Source organism: Sitophilus oryzae, unplaced genomic scaffold (genome assembly GCF_002938485.1).
Source record: "Sitophilus oryzae breed Bouriz unplaced genomic scaffold, Soryzae_2.0 scaffold_1809_pilon_pilon, whole genome shotgun sequence".
Taxonomy (NCBI): domain Eukaryota; kingdom Metazoa; phylum Arthropoda; class Insecta; order Coleoptera; family Curculionidae; genus Sitophilus; species Sitophilus oryzae.
Genome location: NW_022146512.1, coordinates 116192 through 133710, shown reverse-complemented (window position 1 = coordinate 133710; position 17519 = coordinate 116192). Strand labels below are relative to the sequence as shown.

Sequence of the window (17519 nt, the reverse complement as noted above, 5' to 3'; positions counted from 1 at the left end):
GAGATATATTTTATAAATACACTTTTTAAACCCTTAAGCAGGTAGTATTTATAATATAGGAAATTCAAATAATTCGTTTTCTATCAGATGGAAATAAATTGTCTGACTGTTTGATACTTAATGTCAAAGGAAGCTAGATAAAATCAAGAAAAATATACGTTTTCAAACTAAATCTTAAATAACTTAAAAACAATTTATTTTAGGTATAGGAACATGTATAGTTCAAAAAGTAACGAATTGAAAAACCTTTTCACTAGTGAAATAAAAAAAAAGTGGGTTTCCATTTGAAAAAAAATGATTTATGATAATTTCTTAATAGCACAATTTCATGACAACTACCGCCATTATTATATGACACTTTAATTTTTTAAATAGATAGCCACAAATCTTCTCTTTATGTCACAGTGGCTGTGGTAATCACTAAATTTGACTTTTAAGCATACAAATTTTTTTGACAGGCAATTTTTTTCGTCCAAAAATTTTAAATATTTTTTTTCTCAAAAAGGGTTAATGTTAGGTATAAAGTGTTTAACATCAATATTCATAGAATTTTATAGAGAATTTAAGTATGTAATAAAAAATGGGGGCACCCATTTAAAATAAGAAAGTTGTTGTCAACAGCCGCCATATTGAAAATATTTTTAATACATAGATCTCGTTGTGAAACAATGATGTGAAAAAAATCCCCCATCTAGATATTGTAGTTCTCTAGAAACTTCTAATGCACGCTCAGCCTGGGACACCCTGTATATCACTTTAAATTTGACGACAAATTTTCCTTTCCATTTTTTTACACCTATCTGTACCAAACATTAATAAAAATATTAACACGGTCCAGACCCAAATCATTTTTAAAACAAATTTCTTGTCTTCGTATGATTTGATGTGAACCTTACCTGTAAATTTTGATCAGCATTAGATGAACCTGCATGAACATTTTGATGAGACTGAAGTGACTCAGCAGCAATATTTAATAATTCTGTTTCATAGTCTTGACGAAGTTTAATTAAAGACTGTTGTTCATCAGAGAGAAACATTCTATCCAACATCATAAGTTCTGAAGTTTGTACTTGTCGCTGAAACAAAAAATTAAATAATGCATCCAAAAAATTGACACAAAAAACAATTAAAGCCTAATTCCGATCCCAATCAGAATTCCACAAATTAAAAAGTAGAGATTTTACGTTTTCATAGATCGAAAAATTTTAAAAGTACGTTCAATATTACATATACCTGTTTTGAAACAGCTCCCCGAGGAGTTCACTTGTTTTAAGCTATTTCAAATTATAATTCTGAAAATCTCGATGAGAAATTCTTTACTGAATAAAGAACAATTTATGTGTAAAAAAGTAGTATAAGTAAGTAAAAAGTACAAGAAGCTATTTATTTCAATAAAAAGAAAAAAAGTTGTATATAGCAATATTTAATCTCATAGTCCACAAGTGCAACAGCAAAAACTCTTTCCGGGAGATAAGACGAATACTATTTTGTTTTTTGAGACTCGCCCTATTCTTACTGATATACAGGGACGTTCAAAGTTTTAATTGACATCAGAGTTATTATGAAATCAACTTTTGTTAAATTTATAAAAGTTTACGAGTTTGTATCTTAAAAGTTAAGATGTTTAAGACATAAACCGATATATTGTAATCGTAAAACATTTCCCGATGCACGTCATCAGTCATATCAACATTGACACTAAAGTCTACAAAGCTGACTAATTGAAATTTTGGTAAAAATGTTTAAATTTGTTGTATAATTTAAGATACCGAGCAGCTCTTCACCTTACTTTATAGAGCAAATGGCTGTAACAGATATTTTATTTAGATTAACGCTGCAAAAATTAGTTTAAACCAGGGTTGGAAAAAATCATGATTTTAAAAAAAAAATAAAAAAAATCAGATTTTTTTATTTAAATCAGATTTTTTTTTATTTTAATTCAAAACAATATTTAAAACGGATTTCCAAATGACTAGGACTTATTTCCAATTAAAGTCCTATGCTAAATGGCTAAATCTGTATAACTCTGCCCGATACCGATAACATTAACAATTCTACAGCGCGTGTCATTTTTCCACATTGATCACCAATATATTCCGCAAAAAAGTCGCTCGCTTCAGATCAAAAGGATTTTTTTCAAACGTCTCAAAAGTATTAATTTTTGTCATTTCAACGCCTAGGCATAAAAGTAAAGGAATGTTACGCCTAAGCACAAAAGTACAAAAATATAATATTAAACTGATATTAAGTGTCAAATTCATTATCATTCAGTCATTACTGCTTATATTATTTGCAATGTTTGAAATTGATTAAAATACTATTTGTATTGTTTATACCAATAAATAAATTTTAAAATAAATCCCTGCGTTTAGCGGTCTAATGGATTCACACGAAATTACTTCAAAAATCGGTCCAACATTTAAATTGATGAATAGATATTTTTATATAGTTTTATAACATTTACAATTATTTTTCGATTTATTATCTGTTATATCTGATATAGAAATATTTTTTATAGTTTTCTAGGACACCTTTTAACAACTTTTACAGTTATTTTTTGATTTATAAAGTTTCAATAAAATATTTTTTTTTCGATTTAAATCACATGATTAAAATTGAAAAAATCACTTGATTTAAATCGCAATTTAAATCATGATTTAAATCATGCCAACCCTGGTTTAAACCGAATTTTATTATCGCTATGTTGGTCACATTGCGCCGTTTTCAGCAACGTTGTCCTTTATTATTTGACAATTTTCCTAGTGTCAGTCATTATTTTATATAATATCGTGTTGTTTTTGAATCTTTGTGAGTAATTCTCGTTTTTTGCCTATTTTCATAGCCTTTTTTTAAAAATTGCACTTTTAAGCACAAACAGTTCTTTCAAGAACTAAATTTTCGAGTTTTTGTATTGCATTTCTTGAAATTGTGTGTTGAAAATATGGCGAAGCATTTAAACAGTCAAAGCAAAGAGCTTGTAGGTTCCCTGAATGAGAACGTGACAATAAAGATTCTTTATTACCCTTGACTGCAGTCAGAAAAGTAAGTTTGATTGATAAGCACATTATAACACTTAAGTTAGTTTTTATTAAATTCTGTGATTACTTTGTGCATTAATACCACCCTCTTACTTGTTATTACTGCTTATGGCGTTGTAAAATATACATCAATAAATAAATAACCGATAATAACGCTTATAATAATCTTCATAATGGACTAGTTTTTGCCAATATGTAATAAGTAAAATAAGGTATAAAACAAATAAATCAATTAATCACTAAAATATTAGTTATTAAATTAAAAATAAAACGTAAAACTCAAACTTTAAAAAATGATATAATAAATATGTTGTTTGTCAATTTTAGATTAAGATTCATCTCATAAATCTATCACAATCTGGCAGCGCTGTCGCCATTGCTTGTCACTCAAAGTTGATGACCTGCATCAGAAATTGTTTTGCGATTACTATAAAGTTATTTTCTTAGAATAAGTACATCAAGAATCGCCCCCTTAACTTGAGATTATTATGTGAATAAATGGCATTAATAAAGACTTATAAGTTTGACATTACATATTCTACTTACCATACTTTCTTTCAATAAAAGGTATTTATACTTGTCAACCATTTTATCAAATTTTCCAATAAAATGCCTTGCTGTAATCTCAAATATTTCGTCGGCCTTGTCGAGATCTTTTTGCGATAGGACAGACTGGTCCATGCAATGGTAACGAATAAGTCTCACACACGCGTCCTTTTTATCTCGAAATGGCGTGTGTACATCTGGTTTTGCAGCACCATTTTGATCCAAATTAAGTTGTGTCTCAATCCTAAAATAGTTCCAAATAGAATAATAAATTCCAATCCAGTGCTTTAGCATATTTTTGCAACAAATCTTCATTTTGTCAGTGAAACGTGATAACCTGCTAACTCCATTTTTTACGTTAATAAGTTTTTTTATACCGTTAGAATGAGAAAAAATACTCTATAAATATGGAAAGCAGTTACAACTTAACAAGTATAGCTAGAGACGTGAGAAATGCTATGAATGCTATTGTTACGTTTTTCGTCGGTTCCGTGTGGATAGAAAGTCACAATTTATTTAAACACTATTTATTTAACACTAATTAACAAAAACAATAACGATAAAAGACTTATAGAACTATTTACAAACGATTTATAACTAAGAATTTATTTTGAATTTTAGCGCGTCAACTGCACTGGTATATTTATAACTGCCCTCTCTAGGCCGCACGGGTCCGCAACACTATGAATGAAATGCGACCGGTGCTATCCCCAAGTCTCTTCCTATATTTGTACAACTGTAACTTCTTTAAAATTTAAAAAAAAATGTTATTTTAACCCAATAATATCTGCTAACTCCCAGTGATCTAAAATAGTCGACAATAAATAATATGAAATATAATTTACTGCTTATTCCATACTCGTACCCCAGTGCAAGCTTCTCTTTCATTTTAAATATACATTTTGTGAAACAGAACAAAAATCGATAAGTCTAAATAGCGTAAAAAATATTCTAAGATTGACATATTGTTTAATTATACTTTATTATTTATTTCTTTACTTACAGATGCGCCTTCTTCGTTAATGGCAATTGTGTAATTTGATGAACTTGTGATCTGTGAAGTTTGTAAGCCTGCTGAGTATTATTATTCTCATTTGGATGCTCTGGAATACTTTGCTGCTGATTTATATTGTTTTGCTGTATCTGTTGAACGTTTTGTTGAAAAACTTGTGGCTGAACAAAATTATGTTGTAAGGGTTTAATTTGTTGTGGACTAGAACTACGCTGTTTATTTTTGTTTGCTGTACTTAGGTTTTGATTTTGAGATGTATGCAATGAGTGATGTTGAACGCCAACAACTGGATGTAAATTTTGAGGTGTTTGTATTACTGCTGAATGCTGAGGCGAATGCAGTGAAGGTAACTGAGTAGAAGTAATTTGAGGAGAATGTAGTTTTGGAGAATGCAGTTGGGGTGAGAGTAACTGGGGAGAGTGAAGTTGTGAAGTTTGCAGCTGAGTTTGCTTTGGATAAATTGGCGGTAACTGAGATATCTAAAAAAAAAAACAAAAATGTACTACTTAAACAATAGAACAAAATACCTTAGCTATACAGAAACGACACTAAGCGTCGGCTCATTTGGAGTACGTGTTCCAAATATGTGTAGTAATTATAAAATTGTGACTTTGAAGTAACAATTTTATCATTAAACACACTTTTATATCAGAGAAGAACAATCGTAGAGAAGCGACAAAACGAATCCAGCCTAAAAATTTGGAGTGGGAGGTAAACCTGCTAACTGTCATCTCAACGTGTTTTCGGAATACGGCCAGCGTTGCCATTGTTAATATAAAGTCCTGAAATCTTACTATTTTTTTTATTGATGTACATAATCTTTTTGAATTATTTTTTCTATATTTTATCCTTACGTTATAATAGTACTTAAAGAAAGAACTAAGTTTCAGAACTAAATATTATCCTTGTTTATATATTCTTTAAGTTGCTCAACCGGCTAGACAAAATGTGCTGCCAGCTGGAGGATAAATCGTGAACCTTTCGGGGCGGAGTCAAAAATATCGATTATTTTCGTTATTTTCTTCAGAGTAATGTAATAATATAGCCCGGACACAGAATAGATATCAACTGATTATATCAACTGCTGAGTAAGAAATTTAAACGAAACTTTTATTTTATTGTAGATTGTGGATTATTTTTGCCTGTTATTTTAAAAATTCTATACCGTATTAACAAAGAAATTATTATTAAAATTATATAAAGATTCTTGCCACTTAACTGCTTATATAGAAATTTAATTCTACGCTGTGTTTGTCATAATGTGGATCAACCTGCTCTCACTACCGGTTTCGGAGCCCTACTCCATCATCAGGTGAGCTTGGGCAGATCCACAAAATGACAACCACAGCGCAGAGATAGTTAATTCCGACTTGTCGGAAAGTGTCGGTTAGATATTAAGTCCCGAACGGGAGATAGCGGCCCAGTCGGAATTAACTATCTCTGCGCTGTGGTTGTCATTTTGTGGATCTGCCCAAGCTCACCTGATGATGGAGTAGGGCTCCAAAACCGGTAGTGAGAGCAGGTTGATCCACATTATGACAAACACAGCGTAGAATTAAATTTCTATATAAGCAGTTAAGTGGCAAGAATCCTTATATGAAATTATTATTTCGATATGTTGGTACATTTTTTTATAATTTATGATAATGCTAATTACTGTTAATTAATATTTAAAAAAAGTTACATACCTATAGAGTTGTGCTTGGTCAATTGACCGAGATTTTGACAGATTTTGACCGGAAAGATTTTGACCAGGTCAGGTCAAAATCTTTTAATTGTCGTAAACCGAATAACAGGTACTGACTTGCCTAAAGCACTCGCGACGCGAAAGAATTGTTAGTTGCTGTTTTAATGTTGACTCAATGAGTTCAATGATGACTGTGATGAAGATGAGATTCCGTTGTCTAGATTAGCCTGTGCTACCACCACTCATTAGTATTTTTTTATTCCTATTATGCATTTTTTTTTTCGTTACCTCAGAATGGCTTTATATTTGTTTAAAAATTATTAGTCTTGTTCGGTTACTGTCTTTTTTGTATCATTTAATGTAATGCAAACAAATCGTACGATAAGTTGCCGCGTGTGGACCACGCTTTACATTTAAATTAATATTAAATTTTATATAAAACTTTTAAATTTAATTATCATTTAATGTAATGTTTCGTTTTGTTGTATTCTTTAGTTTTTGTTTACTGTTTTTTAATCACTAATATACGTATAAATGTAATTTCTCCTACTTTTATTTTTTTAGAATCACGAAAGAATTTGACTGGTGCTGTGTCAATTGACCAGTCAATTGACTGGACAATTGACCACAAAAGATTTTGACGGTCAAAATCCCAACTCTACATACCTACTTTAATTTGATTTAATGCAGGTTTATAAAAGAATCATTTCATTCTTAGATTATTTTATTCTAAATTGAGTGTTTTACGAATTTTACGATATTTTTTTTTGAAACAAAACTTTTTACATTCTTCATTAAATGTTCAAAAAATGGCAACTTGCTTAAACAAAAATTGTAAATATGAATTTTTTAAATGAAGAAAAGCGTGTAGGATTATTGGTTCAACTTTTCTTGAGCATACATTTTCCAGGATACGTTGACTGGTGAACGTTATTTACGTTTTTTAGAGAACGGTTTTCAAGACATGTTAGAAAAGTTAAATTTAGATAGTGGCGCATCAATAGGGTGGTTCCAACATGACTTTCATTATGACACCTCAGAAAACACAAAATCATTAGGTATGTGATTATCTAAAACTTTTTGTCTAAAATCGTTTATAATGGAATTAGGGACAAGTTTGAAAATAGCCAAAATTTGTTTTTTTTTCGAAATATCTAGTAAGCGATAAACTTTTTCAAAAATCCGAAAGGCGCATATTTATGACCCCACAAAACTGCAATTCTTTCCCCATTAACCGACTCTCTATCTCCAGTAGTTTCCGAGATGCCCATAGAGAACATCGTAGGAAACTATTATTATTATTATTTGACTAGTTTAATTTGATTAATAAGGCTAGATTAATTTAATTTCAAATAAATTTGATCAGATTTTTTTTCGTATATTCTGCTACCAGAAAACCAAGATTATATGATAACGCACTATTCAACGAAGTTGAAGGAAGATAGTGTATCTATCACAATACTTAATAGAACTACTACAATTATTACAAGAAAAACAAAAACAAGAAATGCCCAAATACCCCTTCACCTACTACTCAACTACAAAATAATCGAATATAATCTCTTAAAAACACTACACAACTACTTATTCTTGTATTCCACACTGAACAAATTATCAAACTTACTAATTTATCAAACAAAAAGAAAAAATAACAAAAGTATCCCTTCACCTACTACTTAACTACAAAATAAACTATAAAAACACTACCAAACTATTTTTGGTAGACTACACTAACATGCTACACTAAACACTATAATTAAACTTAATAAATTAATCTAATTTTACACTACAACTACAAAGAAAAAAGAAATAAGAACATTTTCTAAAACTAGAAGAAACAGAACTTCCATACGTGCAACCAGGTTAATAGGTCAAGGGGACAAAGAATATAAAATACTTTAAAATGTGCATTCAGAAAGAAAAATACCTCGAAAATTATCTAAACAGACATTTTTATTTCTTAACAGTGAGAAGCATCGGCCTTGTCGGCCTTGAAGAATTTGTCGGGTATTTACAATGGTCGAATTGTATAATTGCCAGCTTTTATAGCATATCTAATAGACAAAAAGTATCTGGTCGATTAGTAACCAATTGGCACAGTCCGAAAATTATCGATTTTTATTTTCTCTGTTTTTATTGGTAGTTTCAAAATTCAGAGTAACAAAAAATATTTTTCTGTAGGGAAACCGGTCCTGCCATCTAGTAGTCTTAGTCCATTAACGTCTTAGGTTGATCTACCGTATGATCGAATAAAAACGGCGTCAACGATGGCTATGAAATGAAGATCGCTGTCATTTTATATGTAAAATTATATGGGAAATGTTATCGATCGTCATTTCCCAGCCAACTGGACGCCGTTTTTTTTCGATCATACGGTAGTTTAAAAATATATATACAAGGATAATATTAAAACTTAAAATAGATGCAGGTTTGTTAGGGTTTATAAAAAATACTTTAAAAGAAAATTAAAACTAATAGAAAATCGCATATATATTTTTTGTTTTTTATGTAAAATATTGTCAAGAAAAATGGCGTATCCGCCAGAAATTAAAAATGTATTACTGGTTGCCTGCACAACCACAACATATCCGCCAGAAATTAAAAGACTTTTTCAGGCGCCATCTTTTAATCAAGTCGAGAAGTAAGGGAATCAGACAATGGAATTGTCTGGTATGAAGAAGTACGCTTTCCGAGAATTGGGGAAATTTCGAGAAGCAGTCAATAGAGTATATAAGCCGGAGCCATCGACAACTGAGACAGTTTTTGAAATTTGAATATACCGCGTGGAAATTGAAAATCGGACAATTTGGTGAAGGAATCTTATAAATAGTTAGTTTGTTGTGTGTTATAAGTTAGTAATTGTGTATAAAGTGAGAAAATAAATTCGTTAAGTATTTTATCGTGAGTTTAAATTAGTGGACCCACGGAATCCGTAACAATTGGTGTCGGAAGTGAGATTCAAGAGAATTTTAAGAAGAAATTAAGTGGATTGGAAGATTTTTAGACCGAATTAGAGTATTTTTATGGTTGGTACAAGGAAGCAAGCTAAGAAAATGGAGGAAGTAAGCAAATTATTGGGCGGTTTTATGGAGAAATTAGAAAGAGAAAAGGAAGAGGAAAAATTACGACGTCAACAAGAACAGGACCGGCTTGAGAACATTTTCGAAGATTTGAAAATTCAACGACAACAAGATAAACAAGAAGAACAGGACCGGCTTGAGAAAATGTTGGATAATTTGGAAATTCGTTTGGAGGAGCGACGTCAGAGAGAAAAGCAAGAAGAACAGGACCGGCTTCAGAAAATTTTAGAAAATCAGGAAATTCGACTTCACAAAAACTTCGAGGATATGAAAAAGGAACAACAAGTAATGTTGGAAGTACGTTGCCAGGAACAGCAAAATCACCTTCAAGAAGTCGTAGAAGATCTTGAGGAACGCCTTCAGCAGAAAATGGAAAAATTAGAGATGGACCTACAGAAGACCAAGGCACAAGTAAGAACACCTGGCGTTCATGGAACTGCGAACCTCAAGGCCCCGACCTACGATGGACAAACCACCTGGACGATGTACCACCGCCAGTTTGAAGCAGCGGCTGCTGCCAATGGATGGACTGACCAGGAGAAAGCAGCGGCACTTGTCATCGCGCTGCGTGGCCCTGCCCTGGAACTCCTGCAAACTATTCCTGCAGCCCAACAGCAGGAATACCAAACTTTGGTCGCTGCACTGGACAGAAGATATGGCGACCAACATCGACGCCAACTTTACCAGGCCCAGATCAAGACACGCCTGCAGAGGTCCGGAGAGAGTCTGCAGGAATTTGAAGCAGACTTACGTCGGCTGGTACACCTAGCGTATCCTGAAGCACCGGAAGGATTTAGGGAGGAACTCGCTGCTCAGTGTTTTATCAGCGGACTGAGGGACAACGAGTTACAGAGGGCGCTGCAAATATCCCGATTTTCTACCAGCAGCGAAGCACTGGTCAGGGCGCTGGAAATTGAAGCTGCTTTTAGCACCATCCCTAGACCGAAGATAAGATCGGTAACGGTCGAGGAACAGCCCGGAAGTTCTCACATACGTTTGGAGGAGATGTTTAGTAAACTATGTGAGTTACTAGTGAACAAGAGTAGCAACAACACCCAGACAGAGAGCTATAGAAGATCACAGGACATAAGGTGCTTTAGATGTGGCAGGAATGGTCACATCAAACGGGATTGCCGCGTTCAAATGCGATCCCGTTCACCATCCAGAGAACGTAGGCACCAGGAAAACTAAAATCAATCAATACTAAGGGGCGAGTATTGACTGGGGAGAACAGAGCCCCCAGGATTTTTTCCATTAGGAGTCTGGGAAGAACCACTGACAGTTTAGTGATCGACGGGAAGGTCAATGGTAGGAGAATCCGAATGACAGTGGATACTGGCGCTATGGTATCGTTGGTGCGGGCTAACTCAGTGCAAGGATTGAAGCTGATGCCTCTGGGAAGAAGAGTGTGTTTACGTACAGTTACGGGGGAAATGGCCGTTGTACGGGGAGAGGCTATCGTCGAACTGAAGTTAGGAAATTTGAAGTTTCAGCATAGCGTCTTAGTGGCAGATATTGAAGATGACTTCATCTTGGGCATGGATGTGATTCGTCAACATGGATTTTCGTTCGATCACCAGAGAAATATCTTAAATATTGGAAATGAAGAGTTCATGTTATCTCCAGAAGAGGGACCAGGCAGAATGGATGTAAGATCAGCGGAAACTGTGGTGATACCTGGTAATACCGAGAAAATCGTATTCGGTAAAGTGGAGAAAATCGCTGGGTGCTGTGTTGGACTGGTACAAAGTAGCGACAACAAACAAGATAGGTACTTAGTAGGAAAGTCGTTGGTGAATACTGACAAGAATATACCGATCAGAATTGCGAATGTTTTCCCGAATTGTGTCAAGATTCAAAAGGTGACAAGATAGCCATCTGCGAACCTGTAAGAAGTGTCACCCGATGTGATGAAGTGTCGTCAGCTGTTACACAAAAGGCATCCCAAGAAACACTAAAACATCTAGAACAGCCATGGGATCACCTAACACCTGAGGAGAAACAGAAGGCCAAGCAGTTCCTGTTAAAGCATGGCGGTATTTTTGAGAAGAACAACAGTGGAAGAACGGATTTTGTGAAGCACCGGATTAATACTGGTCATGCTCAGCCGATTCGACAACGTCCTAGAAGGGTGCCCCTTTCCAAACAACAAGAAATGGAGACAATGGTAGATAAGATGCTAGAAGATGGAGTTATCGAAGAATCATCGAGTCCATGGTCATCTCCTGTTGTTTTGGTGACGAAGAAAGATGGTAGTACACGATTCTGCGTGGACTATCGGAAGCTCAATGACGTCACTAAGAAGGACAGCTACCCACTGCCACGTATAGACGACACGTTAACCACACTGGCAGGTTCGTGCTGGTTCTCCACTCTCGACTTAAAGAGTGGATACTGGCAAGTTGGTCTGGACGAGGAAGACAAAGAAAAGACGGCTTTTTCTACAGGAAACGGACTATACCAATTCAAGGTCATGCCGTTTGGATTATGCAATGCTCCAGCCACTTTCGAACGTCTCATGGAGGTGGTGTTAAGAGGATTAACTTGGAAAACGTGCTTGGTTTACCTCGACGATGTATTGGTTATGGGAAGAACTTTTGAGGAGCATTTGCGAAATCTAGAAGAAGTCTTCGGCCGCATACGGAATGCTCACCTGTACTTGAACCCGAAGAAGTGTAGCTTATTCCAGCGACAAAGTGGAATTTTTGGGCCATGTAGTCTCAGCAGACGGAATTTACACTGACCAGAAGAAAATCGCTGCAATCAAGGATTGGCCTAAACCTCGCGACAAACATGAACTTAGAAGTTTTCTGGGTTTATGCACCTATTACAGAAGATTTGTCAAGGGATTTGCCAATATAGCTGCACCCTTTACATAGACTTACAGGTGATGAAGTCGGCTACGAATGGAACACCGATTGTGATGTAGCCTTTGGAAGACTTAAGGCGGCCTTATGTTCAAGTCCCATTCTAGCCTACCCGCAACAACAAGGGAGGTATATCCTGGATACCGACGCCAGCAATATCGGCATAGGTGCAGTGCTATCACAAGTGCAAGATGGCGAAGAACGAGTGATAGAATATTACAGTCGAGTTCTATCCAAACCAGAAAGGAATTACTGCGTTACCCGGAAGGAGCTGCTAGCAATTGTGAAGGCAGTTGATCATTTTCATAAATATCTGTACGGCCAAGAATTTTTAATTAGGACAGATCATGCGGCTCTCAAGTGGCTTATGGAGATGAAACAACCTGAAGGTCAAATAGCACGATGGCTCGAGAAGCTCCAACAGTATCACTTTACCATCCAACATCGTGCTGGAAAATGCATGGTAACGCAGACGGTTTATCCAGAAGACCCTGTCAAACCGATTGTAAGCACTGCTGTAAAACGGAACAACGTGAAGGCACTGTCATGATAAGGAGTTTTAAACTTGGAACCGATGAACAGTGGACGACGACACAATTGAGGAAAGATCAAATGGAAGATCCAGACATCGGAGCAATACTACGGCTCAAGGAAGGTAACGGCGAGACCACCGTGGCAGGATATTGCGGACAGAGGGCTCGTTTTCAAAGCTCTCTGGGCTCAGTGGAATTCACTGGTTATTGAGAATGGATTGTTAAAGCGCACATGGGAAAGTGCGGATGGCAGCACAGTAACAACTCAGTTACTGGTACCAAGGAAGAAAGTTACCCAGGTATTGGAAGAAATTCACGGTGGTAAAACTGGAGCCCATCTTGGGGTAAACAAGACCTTGAGCAAGCTGAGAGATCGCTTTTACTGGGTGGATTATTGCGAAGATGTCAAGAAATGGTGTCGACAATGTAAAATTTGTGCAGCCAGCCAAGGACCAAGCACTCGATCTAGGGGAAAATGAAACAATATAACGTTGGACTGCCATTCGAAAGAATCGCTGTTGACATTGCAGGCCCATTCCCTGAAACGCACAAGGGCAACAAGTACGTTTTAGTGGCGATGGATTATTTCAGTAAATGGCCAGAAGTTTTTGCCATTCCAAACCAAGAAGCATCGACTGTAGCTGAAGTATTAGTCAATAATGTCTTCAGTAGATTTGGAATTCCTTTAGAGCTTCACACTGACCAAGGAAGGAACTTCGAGTCAAGACTGTTCCAGAAGATGTGTGATCTGCTTGGTATTCACAAGACTAGGACAACAGCTTTACATCCGCAGTCTGATGGGATGGTCGAGAGATTCAATAAGACCATTGAAGAACATCTCTCGAAAATGGTGGATGAACATCAAAGAGATTGGGATCAGCATATACCACTATTCCTAATGACATATAGAAGTGCAGTTCACAACACCACCGGACTTTCACCATCGAAGATTTTATTTGGTCGAGAATTACGGTTGCCTTGTGACTTGGTGTTCGGATCACCAGACGACAGCACCACGAACGTAGAGGACTACGCGGATGAACTGAAGGAAAGGTTATTGGGAATTCATAAGGCCGTGAGAAGTAAGATTACGCTAGCCAGTGACCGGATGAAAGCTCGTTACGACCTCAGAGCTAATTCTACGGGATTTCAACAGGACGATATGGTATGGTTATATAACCCACAGCGCAAGAAAGAGGTCCCCAAAGTTAACTCCAGCATGGGAAGGTCCTTATACAGTCATCAAGAGGATAAATGATGTTGTGTACCGGATTCAACGCAGCCCTAGAAGTAAGATGAAAGTAGTTCATCTGGATCGATTGAAGAGATATCAGACAGGAAACCTTGATCGGGACGATCAAATTTGAGAAGGGGGCAATGTCAAGAAAAAATGGCGTATCCGCCAGAAATTAAAATGTATTACTGGTTGCCTGCACAACCGCAACGTATCCGCCAGAAATTAAAAGACTTTTTCAGGCGCCATCTTTTAATCAAGTCGAGAAGTAAGGGAATCAGACAATGGAATTGTCTGGTATGAAGAAGTACGCTTTCCGAGAATTGGGGAAATTTCAAGAAGCAGTCAATAGAGTATATAAGCCGGAGCCATCGACAACTGAGACAGTTTTTGAAATTTGAATATACCGCGTGGAAATTGAAAATCGGACAATTTGGTGAAGGAATCTTATAAATAGTTAGTTTGTTGTGTGTTATAAGTTAGTAATTGTGTATAAAGTGAGAAAATAAATTCGTTAAGTATTTTATCGTGAGTTTAAATTAGTGGACCCACGGAATCCGTAACAATATGATTTTTTAATATACAGTGTGAGTCTTAAATAAGTGTAAATATTTTCAGGGCTGGTAGATCTCGATAAATGAAGCATATTTTCTCTTTACCGTTTTTTCAAAAAAGTCCAGAATAACAGAGATTCTTTGAAAATTAAAAAAAAATTGCTTACATTTTCAGAACCGCTGAATATTTTCTGTGTTTTCTTTCTTGTAAATTTAATCTACCATCTATGTTCTCATATTATAAAGATATTATGTTTTTTAATCATTTTAGTTTTAATCATAGATTTAGGAAGAACAGATATCACATTATGCATTTTAACCCGATCAAACATTCGGAGGTTGACTACGTACTGTAAAAACCAACTGAGATAGAGAAGGCGACATTGCCACATATCAAATTTGCGCCTATCTACTTAGTTTGATTTGCAGAAAAGGTTACTTTAAAACCTTCCCCGGATATCAATAAATCTCAATTTCTTAATTAAATTAATAGTTTATTTTTAAAGAAGCATGCGTAATAATATGTTATTAACCGGAGAATATATGCGTTACTATTAAAGGACATGTTTACTGTTTAATGTGCTGAAACGTCTAGAACTATTGGCAACGTCGCTGCTAGTCTTCCAGAATGAAGTGAGCCGTCCGTCCCACCACCCCTCGCGACGGCCCATGGTCCGTTATAGCGTACTACGTTTAGCTTACGGTGTGTTTGAAGTCGGAATCAAGTCCAAAGGGAACTTTTCAGCGTATTTCAGTAGTTTTTGTTTTTGTTTAATGTACTTTTGAATCTGCGAATTTTCAATATGGTACGACAGTGTCAAATGTGTGGACAAATAAGCTCAAATTACCCGAATTTGGCTTTCCACAGGTAGGTATCGTTTTCGCCGCGCCGTAATCGTACATAGGCGTCCCACAAGGGAGCCTCTCACAATTAAAATAATTACTAATTATATTTGTTGAATTTTGATCTACTAAAACAAGAACGTAGTAGCCGGTAATTGAATTATAATTTGTCTCAATTACTACCTAACTGTTGTAGATCATAACAAATTTAAATATATAAACGTTACATTTGAAACTTTATTATAAGCAAAGACATTATAAAGATAGACCGAACATCTCATTCATAAATACTCGTTGGAAGTGTATCAAACATTCCAATGTGTCAAACAAGGACAGAAGAGACAGCGAAGTCTAAAATTTCCGACCCCGGCAACTAGGCGCATTTGGATTGTTCTAAAGGCCAGTGGCGTATCGTTTTTTGGAAGGAATTTAATTAGTAAAGTAAAAGTAAAGTAATTAGTAAACTTTTTACTCCATATTAATATACTACATTAACACTTTTTCGTCAGATGAGTTTTGTTATAAGGTCTAATATAATAATATAATTAATATCCCATATATACTTATGTTGAAACGCTAGTAGGTAGTTTTCGAAAATCGTTCCAGCGTCGATTTTCAATTTAAACTTTCAGTTACTTCTATATAAACTTTCAGTTACTTTTGAATATTTACAGGGTGACTCAAGTTTCTGAAACAGTTCTATATTAGGTTTGTGGTTGGTGACTTTTCTTTCAATTTTTGTTTCAGAATATGGAGGCAATGATAAGCACATTATAAATACATAAAGCACATTTTAGACATTTTTGTAAACATAGGTGGCCGGTGTTGTATAATATAGATTACCTTAGTAATAGATATTATTATAATTAAATAGTTGGCTAAGCGTAGTCATAACAGTTAGTTGTTTAGTTGTATTTGACATATAAAGTCATGTAATTATCTCTCTATGTTTAATTAATAAATATCGTCTTACTGAGGCTTATCCATTAGTAAAGTACGAAACAGCCGGAACATATTTTCAAACTAAAGTTGTAGATTTGCCATTAAATTTCCATTCCAGAAATACCTAGGGTTGCCACCTGTCCTTTTTTGAAAAGGACAGTCCTTTTTTGGAATAACTTCTTTTGACTTAAAAAGTAATTTTTATTTACGTATTTTCCCTGAGAAAATTACCTACAGCAAACAGAAATATTCTTTTCGTCCAAATTTAATTAGAGATGTTCTAAAACTTATAAAAGTAATGGAGGACCGTAACTTGGAAGAGCAAGATGTTCTTGATCGTAACAGGGGGCGGTTAGGCGTGGGGATGCGACGTTAGTTGCGACAACCCTGATGGAGTATATATATAAAACTTATAAATAAATTTTTCTTGTTTAGAATAGGCAACATTATTTAGAACTTCCCGTTTAATCTCAAATGATAGTTTCGGTTTTAGTTTTACCTTTTTGATCTTAAAAAGAACTTTTCAAAATTAGTAATTAGTAACGATTTAGTTAGTTCGCAATTGATAGCTTCCTGTAATGTGTAATAGTTGTTTAATCTTGTATTATTAATAACTTCCTATACCTAAAATCAATATTTAATGAGAAAATTGTGTTTTTTTTGAAAATATAAGACAAGATTTGACTTTCGGTCTACTTCTTGTATTATGATGGCTCTGATACGAGGCAATTACCTTTTAGTCTCTCAATAGAAGGCATTTATCATTAAAAGTATCAAGTCTGTGTGCTACAGTATGGGATTTCTGTCGCATAATAATGAATATTACGTTTTTTTACAAAGCCATTACTTTTAAAGGTAGCTTCATCAGACAATCAAATTTTAGTTAAATGTCTCAATCTTCATGAACTGTATTAAGCATATGTATTGCGGTTTGAATCACCCTGTATGTTGACAAAAATATTTTGAAAATGTGCGTTACAATGGCCCCCACCTTATGTAAAAAATTGAAATAAAAATCACAAACCAAAAACGTAATAGGTAAAAAACTTTTTGGAGGCCTGGGTCACTCTGTATATAGGTATGTATAAAACTAGTAGCCTAAAAATTATTTACAGTTCGTCCCATTCCAAAAAAAAGGTAAACACACTGTACAAATAACTCTAGGAAGAGGTATTTGTACGGT

General features: G+C 34.9%; 1 protein-coding gene across 2 annotated transcripts in view; it reads right to left on the bottom strand.

Annotated features, from left to right (window-relative positions):
* The window catches only part of LOC115883117, a 36656-nt gene that overhangs the window by 4937 nt on the left and 14200 nt on the right, over positions 1-17519 (bottom strand). For both annotated transcript variants that reach the window (XM_030901421.1, XM_030901420.1), the window contains exons 20-22: positions 4588-5075; positions 3585-3828; positions 897-1076 (exon numbers count right to left, since the gene is read on the bottom strand). In XM_030901421.1, the coding sequence (XP_030757281.1) occupies positions 897-1076; positions 3585-3828; positions 4588-5075 (912 nt within the window). The remainder of the gene's footprint in view (positions 1-896; positions 1077-3584; positions 3829-4587; positions 5076-17519) is intronic.